The 20122-nt window shown below is 41.8% G+C and overlaps 1 protein-coding gene across 2 annotated transcripts in view; it reads right to left on the bottom strand.

Moving 5' to 3' along the window:
- The window catches only part of LOC144537160 (cadherin-20-like), a 94434-nt gene that overhangs the window by 14009 nt on the left and 60303 nt on the right, over window positions 1-20122 (bottom strand). The window contains exons 2-7 of one of the 2 annotated variants that reach the window (XM_078280629.1): window positions 18517-18789; window positions 8836-9130; window positions 7727-7840; window positions 2730-2897; window positions 1454-1641; window positions 73-326 (exon numbers count right to left, since the gene is read on the bottom strand). In XM_078280629.1, coding sequence (XP_078136755.1) covers window positions 73-326; window positions 1454-1641; window positions 2730-2897; window positions 7727-7840; window positions 8836-9130; window positions 18517-18705 — 1208 coding nt within the window. In that variant the 5' untranslated portion in view covers window positions 18706-18789. Of the gene's footprint in view, window positions 1-72; window positions 327-1453; window positions 1642-2729; window positions 2898-7726; window positions 7847-8835; window positions 9131-18516; window positions 18790-20122 lie in introns of both variants that reach the window. The other variant, XM_078280628.1, reaches the window with a different exon arrangement.

Here is a 20122-nt window from a genome sequence, read left to right as displayed (position 1 = left end):
GACAGTAGGTTGAAAAAGGAGGAAAGCTATAAAAATAAATGAAAGACGTTGTTGTTTCCTCCTCTTCCTCACCTCACAGTGTTGTTGGCAGCGTCTGGGTCCCTCGCCGACACCGTCTTCACCACCGTCCCGATCTCAGCGTCCTCTGACAGCTCGATGAAGTACGCCGTCGAGTCAAACAGTGGGGGCTCGTCCACGTCCTCCACGCTCACATGCACAATGGTGACGTCCTTGAAGGGCCCGCGGTGGCGGAAGGCCGGGTCCAGTTTGATGTTGGCACCCTCCACCTTCAGAGTATAACTGGGCTTGCTCTCAAAGTTCAGTGGCTGGAGGGGGAAGACACAGATAAGCATTATACAGAGGAAACCTTTCATGGTTATTAAAACTTTTGGTAACATTTTCCTTGAAGGTATCTACATAAGAGTGACATGACACTGTCATGAACACATGACAGTGTCATGACACAGTAACCCTAACCCTAACTTGTCTTGAGAAAAACCGAATGACACTTACTAAAAGAAGCGTTATGTCATAAACGTTTATGACTTGTATATAATGTTCATGACACATTCATGACAGTGTCATGTCACTCTTATGTAGATACCTTCAAGTAAAGTGTAACTAAACTTTTCTTGCAATTTGGCAGTAGTTTCAAACACAAGTTGACAGAATTCAGTCATTAAGTGTCATTCGGTTTTTGTCATGACAAATTAGGGGTTAGGGTTCATGTGTCATGACAGTGTCATGTGTTCATGACAGTGTCATGTCACTCTTATGTAGATACCTTCAAGTAAAGTGTTACCCAGAGTTCTCAGTTTAAATTTCCAAACTCTTGAATTTGTGCCAGTTTGATGTTAACCCTCTGCACCGGCGCATATGTCCAAGCAATATTACAAAGTTTCATTTCAGACATTTTATTTGCTATTTTAATCATATATTAACACTACTTTGTGAACCCAAATACTTTGGTAAACTCATTTCGAGCACCGAAACAATTTATCAACACTTTAAGTTAAGGTTTGTTTTTCAAAAGAGATTTGAGGGAATTTTTCAGCATAAGCGCCAAATTATGTCTTTACACATTGCTCTAGAAAAAAATGTGGGCATCACTATACTGAAAGCTGAGTTTGTTCTGAACATTTTGATATGAAACACATGGGGATCAGTTATATACAAATAACCTAAAAAGGTTTATTTTTTTAGCTTTACAAACCCAGGCCGTTACTCCTTCTTTAATGAAATCTATCATAAATCAAGAGTTTTAATTGTCAAACATACATATTTGCAGCCTCAAAGTAAGATGAATGCATGAACGAATAATATAGAATCTGTGAAAGCATTTTATTAAAATAAGTTGTTAAAATGTTTTCTGATTTATGATAAAGGGAATAATCGGGATGAACTTGCTATGACTTGTAAAACAGCTGAAAATAGATTTCTATATTCTGTGTACCCTTTTCACTGTGATGATGCCGAAAAGGTTGGTGGGGTCGGTGCTGATTTCAAAGGTGTCCCTCCCGTCTCCATCGATGATGCTGTACTTCATCTCAGCGTTGACCCCGATGTCCCTGTCCTTTGCCCAGATACGACCCACCACTGAACCCACCGGAGCCGACTCTGGGATGCTCATCTGATACAGCCCTGAGGAAATAAATGAGCAGGGTGATCATCCTGTCGTACCTTCTTTTTTTTTTTACATATCCACTAGAGGGAGCCAAACATCTTCCATCACCTCTACGGCTGCTCTCTCCTCTCAAAATCAGAGAGGGCTTAGAATACATGGCTCCATAAATGCATCACAATTGGGTTATATACTGTCTCGTGGGTCGGCTTCAATTTCATCTACTGTTTAACCTCAAAGAAGAGTTGACAGCTGCCCAATTTGTGGCGCTCCCCGCAGTCCATGGTGAAATGCCTGCACATTGTGCATGACAGAGGGGGATCCCTGAAGATCTTCACAACCGATCAAAGTTCCATCGAAGTGATGGCGCTAATTGGTGGGGGAACCAATGATGGAAGTGAAAGTGGGCGGGTGTTTTCTTTGTGTCGGAGTAAAGCCACCCACCGCGTTCGGAAGAGATGACCACAGACAGCTGAGACAACCCCTGACCTCAGGAAGGCGGTAATGACAGGAGCAGGAATGGGGATAATCAAAGAGACAGCATGGGGCGACTGGTGGCTGGGAGGGGAGGGAGGGTTGCAGCCAGCCACGGGGTAAAGGGACTGGTGGCCAGTGGACCGAAGGAGAAGGGCAGAGGGTCTAATGGCTTGGATACTGGAGAGAAATAGCTATAGCGGGTAGATGTAGAGATGTGTGGTCAAAGGGGCTGATTCTCATCCTTACAAGAACAGTTAACTCTCACTTTGGATATCAGCGTTCACACGTGGCTTACACATGCTGCAGTCCTGTGTAGCAGAACAAGTCAAGCATCAGCCCAGAAACAAAACAGCGTGTTGTTTTTTTAAATATAAGTGTATTTGCAGGTCATACAAAACTAGTCTCGCATTGCCAGACCTTCCTCCACAGCGCCACGGAGGACCATCTCCACTACACTGTTGAGAGAAAGTGTCTAAAACGTTAGAACTTCAGCAGTAAGAGTGTCAGGAGGGATTAGAGAAAGGTGATGCGGGTTCAGGTAGAGTAGGAAGTGAATCAGCAAGAAATATAAGAGAGAGAGAATAATAAGACGGTAGTGCAGTAAGGAGGAACCGTTGTCTCCTTCTCTTACTTTGGTCAAACATGGGCGGGTTGTCATTGACGTCGCCGAGCGTGATGTTGACAGTGGTGGTACCAGCGAGTCCCCCCAGCTGTCCGCCCATGTCCTTTGCCTGGATGACCACAGTGTAGTTTTCTCTGGTCTCCCGGTCCATGTCTGCCAGGGACACACGGACCATGCCTGAGGGGGGAGAGAGAGAGAGAGAGAGAGAGAGAGAGAGAGAGAGAGAGAGAGACCAAAAGGTGAATTGAAGTTCAGCTACAGAGAGCTGGTGACACAGATTAGGGTCATGTGTCCACACGATGCTGTCCTGGAATGTCAGTGCTCTCAATGGAGCGGATAAGCGGAGGCTGCGTGATGAGTGATTTATAATTGAACATGTCATTCTATTCCATTAGTAATGATTTTAATCACATACAACTGAACCAAACAATATGGTTTAAACCCAACTTAACAGGCTGCAATAGAGAAACAGCTAGATTCTTTGCCCCACAAGAAGTGATAAATAGAGACTTAAGGGGTAAAATATACTTGTGTTTTACTCTTGAACAAGTGTTATATGGGACATCAGCTACATTAACTACTGTTATGTTTTACATCACTAAGATTTCCTGAATGTTATGTGTTTTATCACACCTTAAGCCCCTTTTTCTCCAAAGAAATTTACATTTTTTGCCCGACATACCACCCCTGTCGTTCCCATATAACGAACACACAAACAGCAGTCTCTGTGATGTCTTTGTCTCGGTTTAGGTTGGGTCTGGCTAGTCCACACAGCATTCTGGGATGGGAGAAAAACGTATTGGCATTTCTTTAAACCAATCACAATCGTCTTGGGCGGCACTAAGCACCGGACGGAGCTATGGTGCCGCTGCAAAATAGCCTCGGGAAGGAACTTGTTTTGGTGGAACGTGTGCGTTCAAAGGTTGTTTTAGTTGTGCAACAGAAAACTCAGATTGGACAGATAGTCTAGCTAGCTGTCTGGATTTACCCTGCAGAGATCTGAGGAGCAGTTAACCACAGTCCTCAGAAATCCACCAGAGTTTAAAATTACAACAGAAAGAAAGAGGAAGGTAGCAGACATCCAGTCGAAATGAGGGCCATCCGGCGGAATTTCCAGCGGCACCTGAACAATCCCAGAAATGAAACGTCGTATATATAGACTAAGACAAAAGTAACCCGGGACAAAATACGTTTCCCCCAAACGTGATTGAGAATGCAGTTTTATTGCATGGGAATGTATTATTTTTAGAAGACAGGGCTGCACATCAAGTTATATCAAGTTATTAGAGCAATTATCTTGCTTTTTTTTTTTCTTTTTTCGGGATAAGATGTGATATTACGGGGTTAAAATAGCAGCATTTCTGCAGGTAAAACCTTGATTATATATCAGTAATCGAGTTAACATGGTTTAGACTGTGCATGCATATATGCATGACAAAGGTACAAAATAAGTAAATCCAAACTTTGACTAAGGCTACAGCTTCTAAAAGACTAAATAAGTTGGTATTTGTGGTTTGGACAGTTGATGATGTGTGAAATTCAGGCAGTTTAAGTGAAAACTGAACACTCTGAAGACTAATCAGGTTATTGCAGTGGATGTAACCTGCATTAACCTGCTGCTTAACTTTCAAGGATGTGTGATTTCGCTTTGCCCTATTGTCTGGATCTAGCCTGGTCTTACCAGACTCTGGTACATTTCATTTGTACAGAGAGTCTGGCCACTCTCCATTGACAAGTGTTAACTTCCTTGAAGGCGGGTACTCTGTTGAAGTTTAAAACTATTGGATCTGCCCAGAGCCACTCTGGATCTGCCGTAACCAATCGCTAACGTTTGGTCGTGACATATGTCATGCGCATGTGCAACAAGAGGGGAGATCGTCAAGGCTTATAGTTAGCATCGCTAGCGTTATCCTTAGCCAACTCCTTCACCACTAACGGAGCGAGCTGGAAAATTAAACTGTTCCCGAACCCCGTGGGGAGGAGGGCCACAACATCATGGCAACCAACAAAACTCAGCAAAGATTGTTCTTGCTCGGGCCTTAACTTCAGGATATTCGGCAGCGTTGCCACAACGGACCGAATGGCTTCGCTCGCATCTTTCTCTGCCGCAACTCTAGCACACAGCCTCAACGTCATCGTTCTCAGCCACTCCCTCTGTTCGCTGATTGGACCGCCAAAAGTTTGGCTGTAGAAAACCCAAGACTATACCGCGAACCAAGACGCAGTACTGAAGGGAAATGAAAATTGAGCATAAGTACGTAGGAGGGCGGAGCCAGGCTAGTCCGGATCCCACCTATACACTTATTATCAACAGTCTATATATGGATGCGTTTGGTAATAATAGACAGTTTTCAGAATCCAACCAAAGTTTGTGCTGAGGAGTAAGAACAGGGAGTGCCTGTGTGGGTTTGAGCTATATGTGTTAAAGGTTTTACATTGTGTTTGCACCAATAAAAGCCTCTGTGCGGTGCTTAAAGCCCAGTCAGGGAGGCTGATTGATAGCTGTAGAGCCACTTGTGTTCCACTGATGGATGGACCTACAGCAGCAGCAGTCCGGCCGGCTGCTGATGGGCAGCGGAGCTTGAGAGGTTTGGCAACAGATGTCTGTGCTGACAAACAAGGAAATGAGGAAGCTGTGGTAAAGAATGGCCAGTGCCTCTCTGCTTTCAGGAATCTAATGGATAAGTGCTAGTTTGAGTTATGAATGCTGTAATGTGCTGCAGTTACATATTACAACTTGAGGAGTTTTGGCTCCTTTTTGTTTTGTATACTTTATTTTCATTTATTTTCATTCAATCATATATTACACCGAAACATTACACCCATATGTGACCCGCTGATTATTTTATATTTAGTTTCTTCTAAATAAACGTTTCAGTTATTCAATGACCTCTTTCAAGAAAGAGTTCAGTTCAGGAAATACACTTCACTTCACTTTCACTTCACTTTAGAGAGTTGGATGAGAAGATTGACACCACTCACATGTATGTGCATTAAGTATGGAGCCAGAGACAGGAAGTGATTAGCATAGCTTAGCACAAAGACTGAAAGCAGGGGCAAACTTAGCTTGGCTTTTTTCATAGTTAAAAAACAGGTTAAACAAACAAGATACACTGTGTAAACTATTAAGCTTTAGCACTGTTGGTAGACAGATAATTTTTTTTAAAAACTTTGGACAGAGCCAACCTGTTCCCCCTGCTTCCAGTATTTGAGCTAAGCTAAGCTAATCACTTCCTCTCTATCTCCATACTTAGATCACTAGTGTCCCACTCCCCTCACTGCCCTCACTGGACATTTACCAAACCCGCCTCACCCGCAAAGCAACCAGCATTGTGGGTGACCTCAGCCACCCCTCAAACAGCCTCTTCAGCCTTTCTGCCATCTGGGAGAAGGTCCCGGAGCATCCGAGCCTGTTCCACCATACTGGCGAACCGCTTCATTCCCCGGGCTGTCAGGAAGTTCAACACCCTCTCCTCTCTCCCTCCCATCTGCCCCCAAGAACTCTGAACCCCCCCAATCAGGATCAGCACCGGCCACTTTATAATAAAGACATTCAGGAACTCTTCCTGCACATTTCAATATCTTTATCTTTAGTTTTCTGTACGTTTGATTTTGCCTTACATTTGCACTATTTAGAATATATTACTGTATTGTCCATATTACTTATCTTTTTAATTGTATATATAACGTATCTTTCTTTATCTCATTTGTATATATTATATCTTATCTTTTTTTATATTATACTTGTTGTACGTGTGAAACATATTTTCAATTGCTCTGTATGTCTGGCACATATTGCAGAATTGACAATAACGTTGACTTGACTTCCTGTCTTTATGCTAAGCTAGGCTAATTGCCTGCTGGTTCCGGCTTAGCATAGAGAAATGAGAGTAGTATTAATCTTCTTATCTAACTCTTGACAAGAAAACAAATAAGCTGAAAGATATGTTAATATGATGTGAATCACAATAGCATTGTTTACTAAATAAATGGCAGCAAAGTAAGGTATATTTGTTTTGTAGTTAACGGTACTAAAACATTCAAAATCATTGTCATGGCCAAATGGATCTATTTTTAAGGGTTTAACCCTCTGAAGACAAAAGATGCATCGGCGAGTCCAAGCGATGTTTGACAACACTCATATTCAAAATTGACTATTTTATTCATATATTACGCTACTTTTATGAACCAAAGACTTTTTTCAAGCACCAAAAAAAAAAATTGAGTCTGGGTATGTTTTCACAACAGATTTGAGAAATATTTCCGCTTAAGGGCCAAATGATCTCTTTATACGTTGCTCTGGAACAATTTTGGGTGACACTATACAGAAAGCTGAGTTTGTTCGGAATATTTTGATATGAAACACATGGGGATCAGGTTATACGCGAATACCTTAAAAACGTAAATTTAAGAAAATATGTAAAAGTGACCTTAAAACCTCAGAGGGTTAACCTGCGAGCAGTTCCTTGAACCACTCGATCAGTTGTCTACGAGAGCCTGCCCGTCTCAATCTCTCCTTATTCCCAATCAGAGAAGTCACACTTTGAGTTTGGCACATCTTTTTTATGTCAGGTGCCAGGCATATGAGTTATCGCAAGTTGCCACAAAAGCGACGTGTTTCAGACAAATTTTCGGCAGTCTCGTAGCAACAATGGGAGCCATGCTGAGCTTCCCACATTCAGAGCCGGTTGGTATACAGAGGGGATTAAAGTGTGGGCTGCTGACATCCGACTGTGGAGCTTATGGCGTGATACAGTGTTAGAAACAAGGTGGGGAATTAGCAGTAGTTGTCAGCAGAGTGTTAGTAAATCCTGACTAGTTTTGTCGAATTTATCAGGTCATCTAACATCATTCATACTTATTACAAATTCATGTGGAGCTCATAAAATAGTAACAGTGGCTGCTGAAGTTTGAAATCCATCAGACACTACATGTAATGGATCAAAACGCCAGTTGCCGTGGTTACAGAGTGTTTTTTTTAGAAGGCAGCATGTGTGAAGTCGTACCAGTCTTGGCGTCCACTGAGAAGTAAGGCTGGCCCTCCAGGATGCTGTAGACCACACGAGCGCTGTTGCCATACGTGGGGTCATCGGCGTCTGTGGCGGTCAGCTGAATCACAGCTGTTCCTGGGTGAACATGGAGGCAAAGGTGAGGAGGAGATGCCAATATCAACATATTGAAAAAAAGACAAAATTCTGGGTGGAGTTTTTCCATCTGTGGCTGGAGCAGCTCCAGGAACTAACTATGCTTTACTTCAGAGTAACCACAAAACGTGGTTTTATGAATAGTAAATGAAGCAGATGGAGGTGGGCCTGTAAGAACAAACGATAACTCTGCTGGGCTGTTATGTACTTTACAGCAAACACCGCAGACATGCATACAACAGTTTAGTTTCAGTTTCCATCCATGTGTCTAACTTTCATCGCCACCTGCTTACCTATTAGGGCTGGGACGATATGCTTTTGTTCCAATTTGATTCTTTCACGATTCATGGTTTGTATTGCGATTTTCATTTATTGCGATTCTAGAAGTATTGAGTATTGCGCTTTTCTTTTCCTTCTTTAAGAAAAACTAAAGTTGAATTAGACACTTCTGGAGACAATATATCATGAGACATTTCTACAAATTGGTTTTCTAAAATGAATGCACATCATGTCAGTCAGTCAGTCAGTCTGACATTTAATTCATTTGTAAAGCATTTCATAACATGTATTTTTAGCATTTTCTGCTTTCGGTCTGTTTTGCTGGAAAAATATATGATGTAGTCGCTGTTGGCGGTACCGTATACACGGAAAATATTTAGGTGAATCATAAAAAAAATGTATAGAAAATTCTGATTCTGGGACGCCCTCGTAGCTCACCTGGTAGACTGTATGCCCCATGTAGAAAGGCTCAGTCCTTGCCGCAGCGGCCACGGGTCAGAATTGAACCCGTGGCCCTTTGCTTCCACTTTCCTGAATCTGTCCTATTAAATAAAGGCAATAAAAGCCCAAAAAAGTAATCCTTTAAAAAAAAAAATCGATTCTAGGTAAAAGAATTGATTTTAAAAATCGTCACAAACAAATCACCATACATACGTTCTGCTCTATTCTCCCCCCCCCCCCACCCCTATTACCTATGTTGGACATTTCGGGTACAGACGCCTGGTAGGGCCCATCCAGAAACCTTGGCTCGTTGTCGTTGATGTCCTGGATCTTGACGATGAACTCGGACTCAGGCTCCAGAGGCCTGTCCGTCAGGCGGTTGAGGGCCTGGGCACGGAGAGCGTACTGGGCCTTCACCTCCCGGTCCAGCCTCTGAATGGCGTGGATGTCCCCCGTGCTGTCGTCGATGGTGAAGGTGGTACCCGCGCCCTCGCCTGTCAGGATGTACTTAATCGAGCCGTCGCCTTTATCCATGTCTGAGTGGAGCTGCGGAGATGTTCACATAGAAAAATGTTTTATCCCACAATGCATATTCCCTCTAAACTTTCCACTTTTTTTTTTATTTTAGAGACATCTCAAGGCTTTTGGAATAGAGCTGCATAATGAATCGTGGTTTATCGAAACCGCAATATGGACTAGTGGAATATCCAAATGGCAGGGGGCGCGCAATTATTGCATTGTGGTGCCCCAGAGACATCCTGGCCTACAGATCCTGTCCTACAGAAAAAAAAAATCTTTGTTTGGTAGAGATCCTCGCAAAAATCACACTATATTTTTTCAATTTGATCATTTCTCAATGAAAATGAGTATAATGATACCGGAATTATCATTCCCTCCAATATCGTGAATCATATCGCAATTGCAATATTAGTCAAAATAGTCGCAGTTAGATATTTTCCTCATATCGCGCAGCCCTATTTTGGAAGTAAAATGAGACAACTTAAAGTGTTCAAATCCTTTCCCAAACTGCTGATGCCTTCATAACAATAATTCAAAAGGGGTCTCAAACATCACGAATGCGTCAACAAAGCGTCCAGTAGGTGTAACAGTGATCACAAGTTGAACCAACAGGAATATAAAACGCATGGTGCAGTCCAAAAGTATTAGGACAGCTTGATTTTTGAGGACATTTAATTAGGTCACATCCCCTAATTTTAGAACAATGCAGCAGCACAGTGATCGGAAACATACGACGAGACAACCAGTGGAACTTTCAAAGTCTATCACATCAGATCAGGTCCAAATGAACTGGTGTTGTACAGGCCCGGTAGAGCATAACACCAAGGGCCCTATTTGAACGATCTAAGCGCACGGTGTGAAGTGAATGGCGCAGGTCCGTTTAGGGCGTGTCCAAATCCACTTTTGCTAGTTTGATGGCGGAAAAACGGGTCCGTGGGCCGGGCGCATGGTTCAAAAACTTAGTGTCTTCATTATTTCAGAGGTGTGTTTTGGGCGTAACATGCAATAAACCAATCAGAGTGTCATCTCCCATTCCCTTTAAAAGCCAGGCGCGTTTGGACCTGGCGCATTGCTATTATGATGGAGGATTTGCACCGTAACATTTTTATTTGTAATCTTTTGCATGTTTGTGTGCTGCTGAATGTCCCTTAGTGTGTGTAACAAGCATAGTGTGTGTGCTGTGTATAAAAAAATAAAAAGGAAATGCTGCGCTCTTGACTTTAGACCAGGTTTTTGGTTGGTCAATGGCGCGATCACTCCCCGCTGTAGCAATACGCCAAGAATTCACCTGAACACACCTCACTGTAAGACCAGCACGCCCATGGGTGCAAAAATGGGCGCAGGTGCATTAGCTATTTAAACGACGTGGGTGCTGGATGGTCTTAAAATAGCAAAGACACTTGCATTGGGCTTTGCACCGTTAGGAAAAATAAGAAATTTGAAGACATCGGAAAGCTACATGACGGGTTAATCATTACGGAAATAACTGTCTAATGACTTTCTGTACCCCAATACTGGGGGTATAAAACAGGCTACAATTCCTACTTCCTGACCATCTGATGTGGATATAAATAACCTCAAATTGAAGCTGAGAGTCACCACTAGCCTCCATATAGCAACTTTCAATTAACTGTGCTGGAGTACAGAACAAACACAATGTGTCTGAGCCTACTCTCTATTCAATCAACATGCTACAATCCAGAATTGCTATTTCAAAGTTAAATTCCTTTTCAATGTAATGTCTATTTTTTTTTCTTTTCAGTCTATCTGCTAAATTGCACAAAAGTACAAACGCATGACAATATTGTCAACATAGGATTCATTATTGAAACATGATTCTTTAAGGAACCAGTGAGTAAATGAATAACTCTAGACCTCCAGGGGTGGTGTGTGTTTATATGCAGGTCTTAGCACCATAGCTGTAAGTAGACATCTAATCACAGCATACAGCCTTGTTTGTTGCCATGGGCCCTGCGGTGCAATCAGAAGCCTTTTGTGGCCTGTAAGTGCAAATGGCAGCCTGTTGATGTGCAATCACTCCGCATATGATGAGTACTACTACCATCACACTGGAAGCACGAAATTAAATGCCCCTCTTGACAACTGCACTGCAAAAACTCCAACTTAATATTGTTGACATGAAAAAGTATTTTAAGTGTTTAAGAATTGAAAATATAAATCATTAATATTTGACTAAAAAATGTAAGTCGCTCCAGCAAAAGTTGAAATGTGTATGATTCAACAGCATTTAGTAAGTCATTACAAAATACATCATTCAGTTGGGATGCACAACTGATGTTTCAATGTCCACAACAAGTGCAAAAGTTCTGACAACTCATATGTCTTTGTTGTGAAATGCGGGAAAGCCAACTTTCCGAGTTGAAGATAGTCACTTGAAGTCCTGAGATCCCCGCACTGGCTGTTTGCAGCGGAGCTGCATGGAACCTGGAGCCCACACTACAATTGGCCCACACAGGCAAGTTTGAACCTGTTTTTCAATTAAAATATAAATTGTGTGATAAATTAGTGGATAAGGTAGGCAGTGTCACTTTATTGACAACAGTTTGGCCCAAAGCTAACGTTCGCCGCTAGCTTCAGCTAATCGTAAGCTAGCAGCCAGGTTACTTTAGCTAAGACTAACGTTATCTGATAAATGCGGTACTTGTCTAAGCAGGTAACTTTAAATGTTACCGTTTAAACTTCGTAAAGGCTTTTCAGACAGGTAAGTTAAAATACGTGTGTGATTATACTATTTCGTAATTTCAGGAACATTAGCTAGCTAGTAACGTTATACATTTTTAACAGGGTCGGCTTTCGGTTGCTTAAACCTAAACACCCTAGCTAGTACCAACAGTTAAAGCTATTAATTGGGTTCAATTCAAGTCAGTGTTGTGGAATAGTGTTTTAAAGTAACTTCAGTACTAACGTGAGTTAACATTACAGTATAACGTCTAAATAACAGGTAAGAAGAATAGATTGCGCTTGCTAAATCATGCTGCCTCAACACATGGACATACTTCTACCTGCATCTCCCCGTCTTCTGATTCAGGAGAGAAGCAAGGAGGTTGTATAAGACAGATAGCAACGTTAGAGATTGAGTGGGGTCTAATAATGGACATTATTATTGCGCTTGACTGACGCGGGGCTCAACTCCTCCCTACACCCATACACATACGATGCGGACAGCAAACTTAGAGAGGCACCGGTGAAGGCACTTATAGGTCATGTAACGTTAACGTTACATTTCCGTAACTGTAGCTTTTTCTGTGCGGTTTGGCCTTTTGTCCACATGCAAACAACACAACTGGATACTAGCTAGCTTTATCCGGTGCGTGACAAAAAGCGGTGGTCAAGTCGTTTCAACAGCCTTCAGTCAGAACAGGAAGTCACAGAAACACTCAGATAATATTAGGTCCGATTCACAATTTATTAAAATGTTATTTGACTTATATTTCAGCTTGTACGGAGTCTCCAGTTGTTTTTATTATGACAGAGTAACGTTAGCTGTTAAAATGCTCTACATGCAATATGTTGCTGATGATCAGATTTAGTGTCTCTGACTACTAAACGCTATTGTCAGCCACACAACATGTGATCTGTTACCTGAATAAGACTTCAAATCAGACTAATATCAATTAAAATCTCTCTTATTCAAAAACAATAACACATCATGTTGAATCAGCTCTTAGATCATCTGAGAGCCAGGCGTTTCCAAGCATGCCAAGCATGGGTCCAGTGTTTTCAATCGTTTTTTGCATTGCAGTGTGTACTGAGAGATATTATATATTATTTATTTATTCTCCATTATTAGCTATGGAGATGGCGATGAGTGAAGTAACTATAAGGAGATGGGGGAGATGTCACTGTAGCAGAAGTCATCCTTTTACTGTGGGGGCGAGTAGAAAAAATGCCTTTTTACCACATACAAAATGCTAACCTAAAAATAAATAAATATCTGTTCAAGTGTACACAAAATTTTGTCTCTGTTTTAGTTTGCCACCAGACAAACATTTATTTTTGCACTTTTTTTGTAGTGTAGTTTGGGCCATGTATTTCTACACCAACTCCCCGGCTCTGATTTGGCGTGTTGAGTGATTCGCTGCACTCCACCAGCACGAGTTGGCACAGTAATACATGGCTAATCTACACTTGAAAAAAATGCTAAAAAGAACCTGCCCTCTGCAACTGTATAAGGATGACTTCTGCTACAGGAACGTCTCCCCCAAAATCCTTATAGTGACTGCACTAATCACCATCTCCATAAGGGAAAAAGACTAACAATGCATAGGTAAGCTCATACAACCGCACTTCAAATATACTGAGCTAGCCTTTTAACTATCTCTCTGCTAGTAACAAACATTGCTCTGTCTGTACACTTCTTAACTTTTTTGTCTCCTTTTCTACCCATTTCTTATATTCAGTTCTTTAAGTCACCCGCACTTTACTAGCTACATATAATACTATACTGTATTATTTACTTGTGTAAGGATTTCATTGTGTCTGAATTGTTGACACACAGACAGTATTTTAATACATATAGCATTTGCTGCAACATTTTAAAAGTTAGAAAAGTATAACTGTTTAGCCTGATTGGGTCAGTTATGGGTCTCAGCTGCTCTCAGTTGCTTGTTTGAAGCATTTGATACATGTTAAACATGTTGAATAAAAAAAGCTTTGAATCAAGACATTGTATATGATTATTTGCATGTGCAAATTATTTGTATAAGTGGGTATTATGGTTATATTGAAATTGCCCTAACTTAGGTTTTAAAGTTGTTACAAAGCACAACAATGAGTTACTGAAACTTGAAGTTGAGATAAGAAAGGTTTTAAAGTCATCGCAATGTATTGTTATGATTAACTGCGACTTTTAGTTTAGTTAAGATAAGTAAGGTTTTGAAGTTACCTTAATTCATTATTACTTACTTGGAGTTAAGTTAAGTAAGCAAATTTTAAATTGAAAGTTAGACCAAAACTTAAAAGGTTAAGTTTTTTTCCCCAACTTAAAATGTTGCTGAAGTTTGTTGCCTTAAAATTGTAAGTTGTGTCAACTTTTAATTTTTTGTGTCTGGTATATAATCAGCAGGGGTGCACACAGCACAGATACCTCACCGCAGCTACAGCACTCGTTGTTGTTGTTATGCCGGTTGACAGTTCAGCAGCAATCTTTTACAATACCCTTCGCTCTCCGAGCAGCCAGATAATACGTCTTTTCCTATCTCTTCGGACAACGTGCCCACCTGCACTGTCTCTTGAAAAAGTGCCGCTCAGCCGAGCTCGGCCCAGAATATATTTTTTAATCAACACCCCATTGTTGGCTTCAGCCGCGTGTCTCGTGGCGATATATCTCGGGCCAGTGCCTTCCCTCTCCTCCTCATCCACCTTCTCCTGCACTGATCTTTCCTCTCCGCTCAAACCTATGAAAAGAATTTGACACTCAGGCTATCAATTACCTGCTCCGCCTCAGCCCCGGCCCGATGCCCAAAACATCCGACATCCCCACGCCTCTGAATACTAAGCTGCTCAACAGAGGAGTGGCAAGGTAAGCAGAGCTGAGTAAAAAAACACCTACAGCACATTCTTCTCCTGCTTTGTCACATGCTACAATGCCTTTCTGCCATGAGCAGCTCATCGGGAAGCAGATGGGCTTGTTAGAATCACTTATTTCATTCAGTCTGAAAAAATGAGGGTGGGCGGCTTCAGTGAAGAAAACTGTAAATGGAAAAGAAGAAGATGGAAGTGAAAGCTACAGCGCCTGTTAGCAGATACAGTTCTTTATGCTACAGCACTTGTGGTACCCTCTCAGGACTTGTTACTTTTCTATCTTGTCGGCTGCGGTGAACATGACTTTTTGGAATCCGGATTTTTCCCCGGTATTCCCGAGCGGTGGAGGGGAAGTTATTCCAGAACACTAATTAGCCGGGTTTGCATAATTTCCAAAGGGATGTTTTCGAAGCATGAGTGGGGCAGTGTTTTGAAAGTTGACGTGGACTACTGAGGCAACGGCAAATTCAATCAAAGTTCTGAAATCTGTTTTTAAGATCAGGGCAGCAACATTTTTGGGAGAGTATTTAATGCCTCCACGTACGGGCGGGAGAGCTCCCATCCAAGTTCTGACAGAATGCTCTGCAGGAATTTATTTACTTAAGTTCCATTTTCAATTTGCTATCTGAACCGAAAAACATAACCTACTTGGCGGAGGTAATTACGCGTTATTATGAATCCCACTTGGTTTCTTGGCAAGACCCGCCCTGCGTAGCAGCCCGATTGGTTGAGGTTAGGCATTGACCTCGAGTGGTTAACGTCAGGACCATTGGTCAGGGGATAGGATCTGGAAAAATTGGGTTCCAATACCTTGTGCAAGCATGGATGCCTGGCCAATTCTAGCGCTTGAATGCTACTAGGGCGGGTCCTGCCAAGAAACCACGTGGGATTCATAATAGGGCGCACACATTGTTCATATTACATAGCCATATTAATTCTGCTCTTATAACACTGCAATATATTTCTTGTCCTGTCTATGCACCACCTGTCTATACATTGCACTTTTCTGCTTTTTTTGCACTTCTGGTTAGACGCAAACTGCATTTTGTTGTCTTTGTACTTGTACTCTGCACAATGACAATACAGTTAAATCTAATCTGAATCTAAACTAAGAAATCTGACAAAATATCATATGAAGTGCAATACCTCATTGTTTCATCAATGCTGAAATGTGCCACTGACAATATTTCATCTGCATTTTACTCACTTTAATGTTCATCTACTGTGTAGCTAGAAAACCAGAGCAAATGAATGTAACTCATTTAGTGACAACAACAGTACTGGAATACTTAAAATGAATAATTTTCTAAAATAATCATTCTTCAAAAGTGAGAGTTTTCCACTTATGGTGATAATGAAAAAGTAATAAGATTAAAAAAGAAACATATGTCATTATACTGCTATAACAGGATGAAAGAATATTTTCTTTCATTTTTGCAGGCTTATAAAGCTTCACCAAAAGCCAAAACATTTCTTTCAGCAATGTAGTGGATATTTTCATTGCAGTTTGCAAGATTGTTGTGTCTCCTTGCTGATGATGACTGGCCTTACAACTATTGATCAAATGTTCAATTCGCTTTAGCGACTGAGCGATCAAAGTGCTCCTTTGTGAGTATCCAGCGTCTGCTCTTTTCAGAGCATGTCAGTTGTGTTGCAGACGTGCCGTCCAGTTCTGTGGAACGGGGGGTGGGTGGTGGGGGCGACCCGACTGAGTGAAGCCTCGGTTCGAGTCAATTAACTCAATCACTGCTCTTTGGCTCTGGTTCAAAGTGGACAGAGGAGAGGCTGTCTTAGTATGGGCGCAGTGCATCCAGGGATTAAATTGGAAATCTTATTTATTTTATTTTTTTTTGCAGTAGTTGAAGTTTGCCTCTGCCCACCAGTGATCTTCTTCTTTGCGTTCATGCACTCGGCTCTAGCCGAGTAGCAGATGAACTCCAGGCTGCTTAGCTCCCCTAAAGATCTGTTAGTTTGCCCTGTTTGAAAGTTACTGGTTGAAATCTCTTTGAAATGCCTGCACTGAGGCACCCTTATGTTCACCAAGTGGAAACGTGATGCATTAAAAGCTGCTCCCCTACCAGCGCAGAAACCTCTTCGCTATCAACCCGTTCTCACTCCCAACTCTCCCAATACGTTTGGTCAATGGCTCTCAGCGTCAGAGACAACACAAAAATCACCCTTTAGCATCTGTATGGAACGCACCGAGCAGAGCAGGAGCTCGACCGCGGCACTGTAAGATGACTACGTATGAAGAGCGACAACGATAGCGAGTATTGTGAAAGACCGAAAATCCACTTAAGGAAGGCTGGTTGGAGACCGAGATTTGTGTCCCGTTCTTGTGTCCCGTGTCACTGAAACGTACGCTTTGACCCAAAGCATCAAAAAGCGACGCCAAGAGTTCCGACCAAGCACGTCTAAGGCGATATTTACATTACTACGTTTTGGTTTAAAAAACGAATATCTTTTGCTATGTTTACACCTCGCATTCACACTGCTCTGGCGTTTCAGAGACCCTAAACCGCAGAAATATTAAAACACTTCTGACCCCGCTTTGGTTTGGAATCTGCGGGGTTGTGTTGCATTCTGCATTCTCAACTTTTGGCAACACCAACACAGACGCCAATGTTTCGCTGCCTGATTGGGTCATGACGTCTTGTTCTCTGAGACTAAGCTACTAACGTTGCCATGGCAACTACCAGCTACGGGCGGAGTATACGGAGTATGCTGCCTCCTTTTTATGCCCAGTATACGAGAATGTTTGTGAGATATGCGGTTTGGGTGTGTCAGTTTAATCGGAGGTTAGTTCTTCTACTGGAGCTACACCTTTGTGCACGGAGATCGGTTTTGGCTCACAACTCTGCTTAAAAACCAAAATATAGCCTAAATATGACGCCAAAGGGCTAGACCGTAAAGGAGACTTTTTCCATCGGTAACAAACACCAAAGGCACCTGACCAAGCGTCGCTTTTTGATGCCCTGGGAGTGAGAATGTGTTACACATTTTCTGTGCACATACAGTCATGTGAACAAATTAGGACACCCATGCTAAAGTTGACTAAAAAGAGGAATAAAAAAATAATCTTTAGGAAATGAATGCCTTAATTAAAAAAATGAGGAAAAATCCAACCTTTAAGGACACCAATTTTCTTTGTAAATGAATAATGTATCGTAAATAAATAAATGTTTTTCCTTAAAATACAGGGGGCATAAGTAAGTACACACCTATGTTAAATTCCCATAGAGGCAGGCAAATCTTTATTTTTAAAGGCCAATTATTTCATGGATCCAGGATACTATGATCCTGATAAAGTTCCCTTGGCCTTTGGAATTAAAATAGCCCCTCATCATTACATCCCCTTCACCATACCTAGAGATTGTCATGGTTTATTTCAGTTAGCCTAATAGCTGGTTTGATTTGCATTGAGAGATGGTCTTATGGAAAGTACCCAATGCCAGTCTCTAGGTATGGTGAAGGGGATGTGATGATGAGGGGCTATTTTAATTCCAAAGGTCAAGGGAACTTTATCAGGATCATAGTATCCTGGATCCATGAAATAACTGGCCTTTAAAAATAAAAATCTGCCTGCCTCTATGGGAATTTAACATAGGGGTGTACTTACTTATGCCCCCTGTATTTTAAGGAAGAACATTTATTTATTTATCTACGATACATTATTCATTCACAAAGAAAATTGGTGTCCTTAAAGGTTGGATTTTTCCTCATTTCTTTAATTAAGGCATTAAGATCAATTTCCTAAAGATTATTTTTTTTATTCCTCTTTTTAGTCAACTTTAGCATGGGTGTCCTAATTTGTTCACATGACTGTATATGTGCATGTTCATAAAGTACCGCATACAGGAAACACTGACCTTTCCAATATAAAGTGGTTCCAGTCCAGTGTACTCCTCCAGGACAAAGAACTGGTTCCACACCCAGCCTCTCTTCACCCTCTGCAGCAGTGCTGAGCTGCCTGCAGATTCGGGTTTTCCCAGAAGGCCGTGGGGCAGAAGGGCCAAAATGCAGAGGGCAACTACTGGAAAATGTAATCGGTCTCCCATTGTCAAGCACAGAGTAGTATTTATAAAGACTGTTTTCTTCTTTCTTCACAAGTGCAGTTGTTTCCAGGTGCTACTGTTGGCGTCCTGGAAGAGAAAAGAAGAAGACAGATTAGTCTCAGATGTATGTCCTTTTGGACACCGTCATCCTTTTGTCGTATAGTGAGCCCCAGTCTGTGTTGCACTGTGGGATACCTGCACATATTCCCAGTCTTTTCTTCTGCCTTCATATTACCCCTCTACTGCTGAGTTTTTGTTCAGTTATAATGAGTCTAATCAACTCTGAATGAGCGGGCTCTTCCTATGCTGCCACTGAGGCCACATGGTGGAGGTTATATCAGAGAAGACAACAACGGGGTCAATACGTATGCCACAAAACATTCATGTCATGCTGCTACTTACTTGTCAATGAGACATACAGACAGACGGACTCGTTTGATTTTAGTTAGATAATTGGTGGTAGGGGGGACCACCAATTATCTAACTAAAATCGAACGAGTCCGTCTCTCTGTATGTCTCATCGACTTCACACCTGGCGGGTGGATTGCACAGGACCCAAGGGCAGTGTCAATAATGGCATGCTAGGTACCGCTTACTCTCCATCCCCTGCTTTAATTCATCCAAGAACAGATGAAGAAAGAGAGACCGGAGATGTGACATTGTAGCAAACATTTCAAGCATGACCAATTTTTGTTAGCGCAAATAGCCTGGTCCCATCTAGCTAGCTGTTACCAAATGACGCATATACTCTAGCATTGCTAGGATGACACAACTGTGTCCGGGCAGGTGCATTGCGCGGTGTCGAGTGTGAAGTTGTTTGTTTTGTTTGAGAAAGCTGCAAGCATCCATATCGGAGGCCAAGAAATAGGCTGGACCCAAACAGGCACTGCACAATAAAGAAGAAGACTGGTGATGTAGTCGGTTGTATGTCACTGTAAAGTCCCCAGTGAGGCAGTTAGCTTAGGTTGGAATAATTTGTGGTTTTACTAGGAGTTACGTGCAGCCACAACGACCCGGGAATCTTGTCGCCACCATTGGTTAGCTTTAAAAGTGTTAATAGGTGTATTTTTAAACTTTAGAGACCTCCGAGGTCTCCCCCCTGCTTCCAGTCTTTATGCTAAGCTAGGCTAATAACCTACAACCTCCATATTTATCACAGACATAAGAGTCATATCAATCTTCTTATCAAACCTTTAGCAAGAAAGCAAATAAGTATAATTCCAAAAATGTTGATTATTTCCTAGGTATATACGTGACACAATCATGCATTAATTCACATTTCCTGTTACTGAAATTCCAGAAATTTCCTTCAAACTTTGTCATGGAAACATAACCGTTACATAATGTTACTTTTCGGAGCCCACAGGAGAAAACAGAAATGATTGCGCACTTTGAAACCAGCAGCTTCAGACTCTTTCCC

The sequence above is a fragment of the Sander vitreus genome, chromosome 22 (assembly GCF_031162955.1).
Source record: "Sander vitreus isolate 19-12246 chromosome 22, sanVit1, whole genome shotgun sequence".
NCBI classification, from domain to species: Eukaryota; Metazoa; Chordata; class Actinopteri; order Perciformes; family Percidae; genus Sander; species Sander vitreus.
Note: the sequence above shows the minus strand (reverse complement) of the source record. Positions and strands in the feature narration are given on the sequence as shown.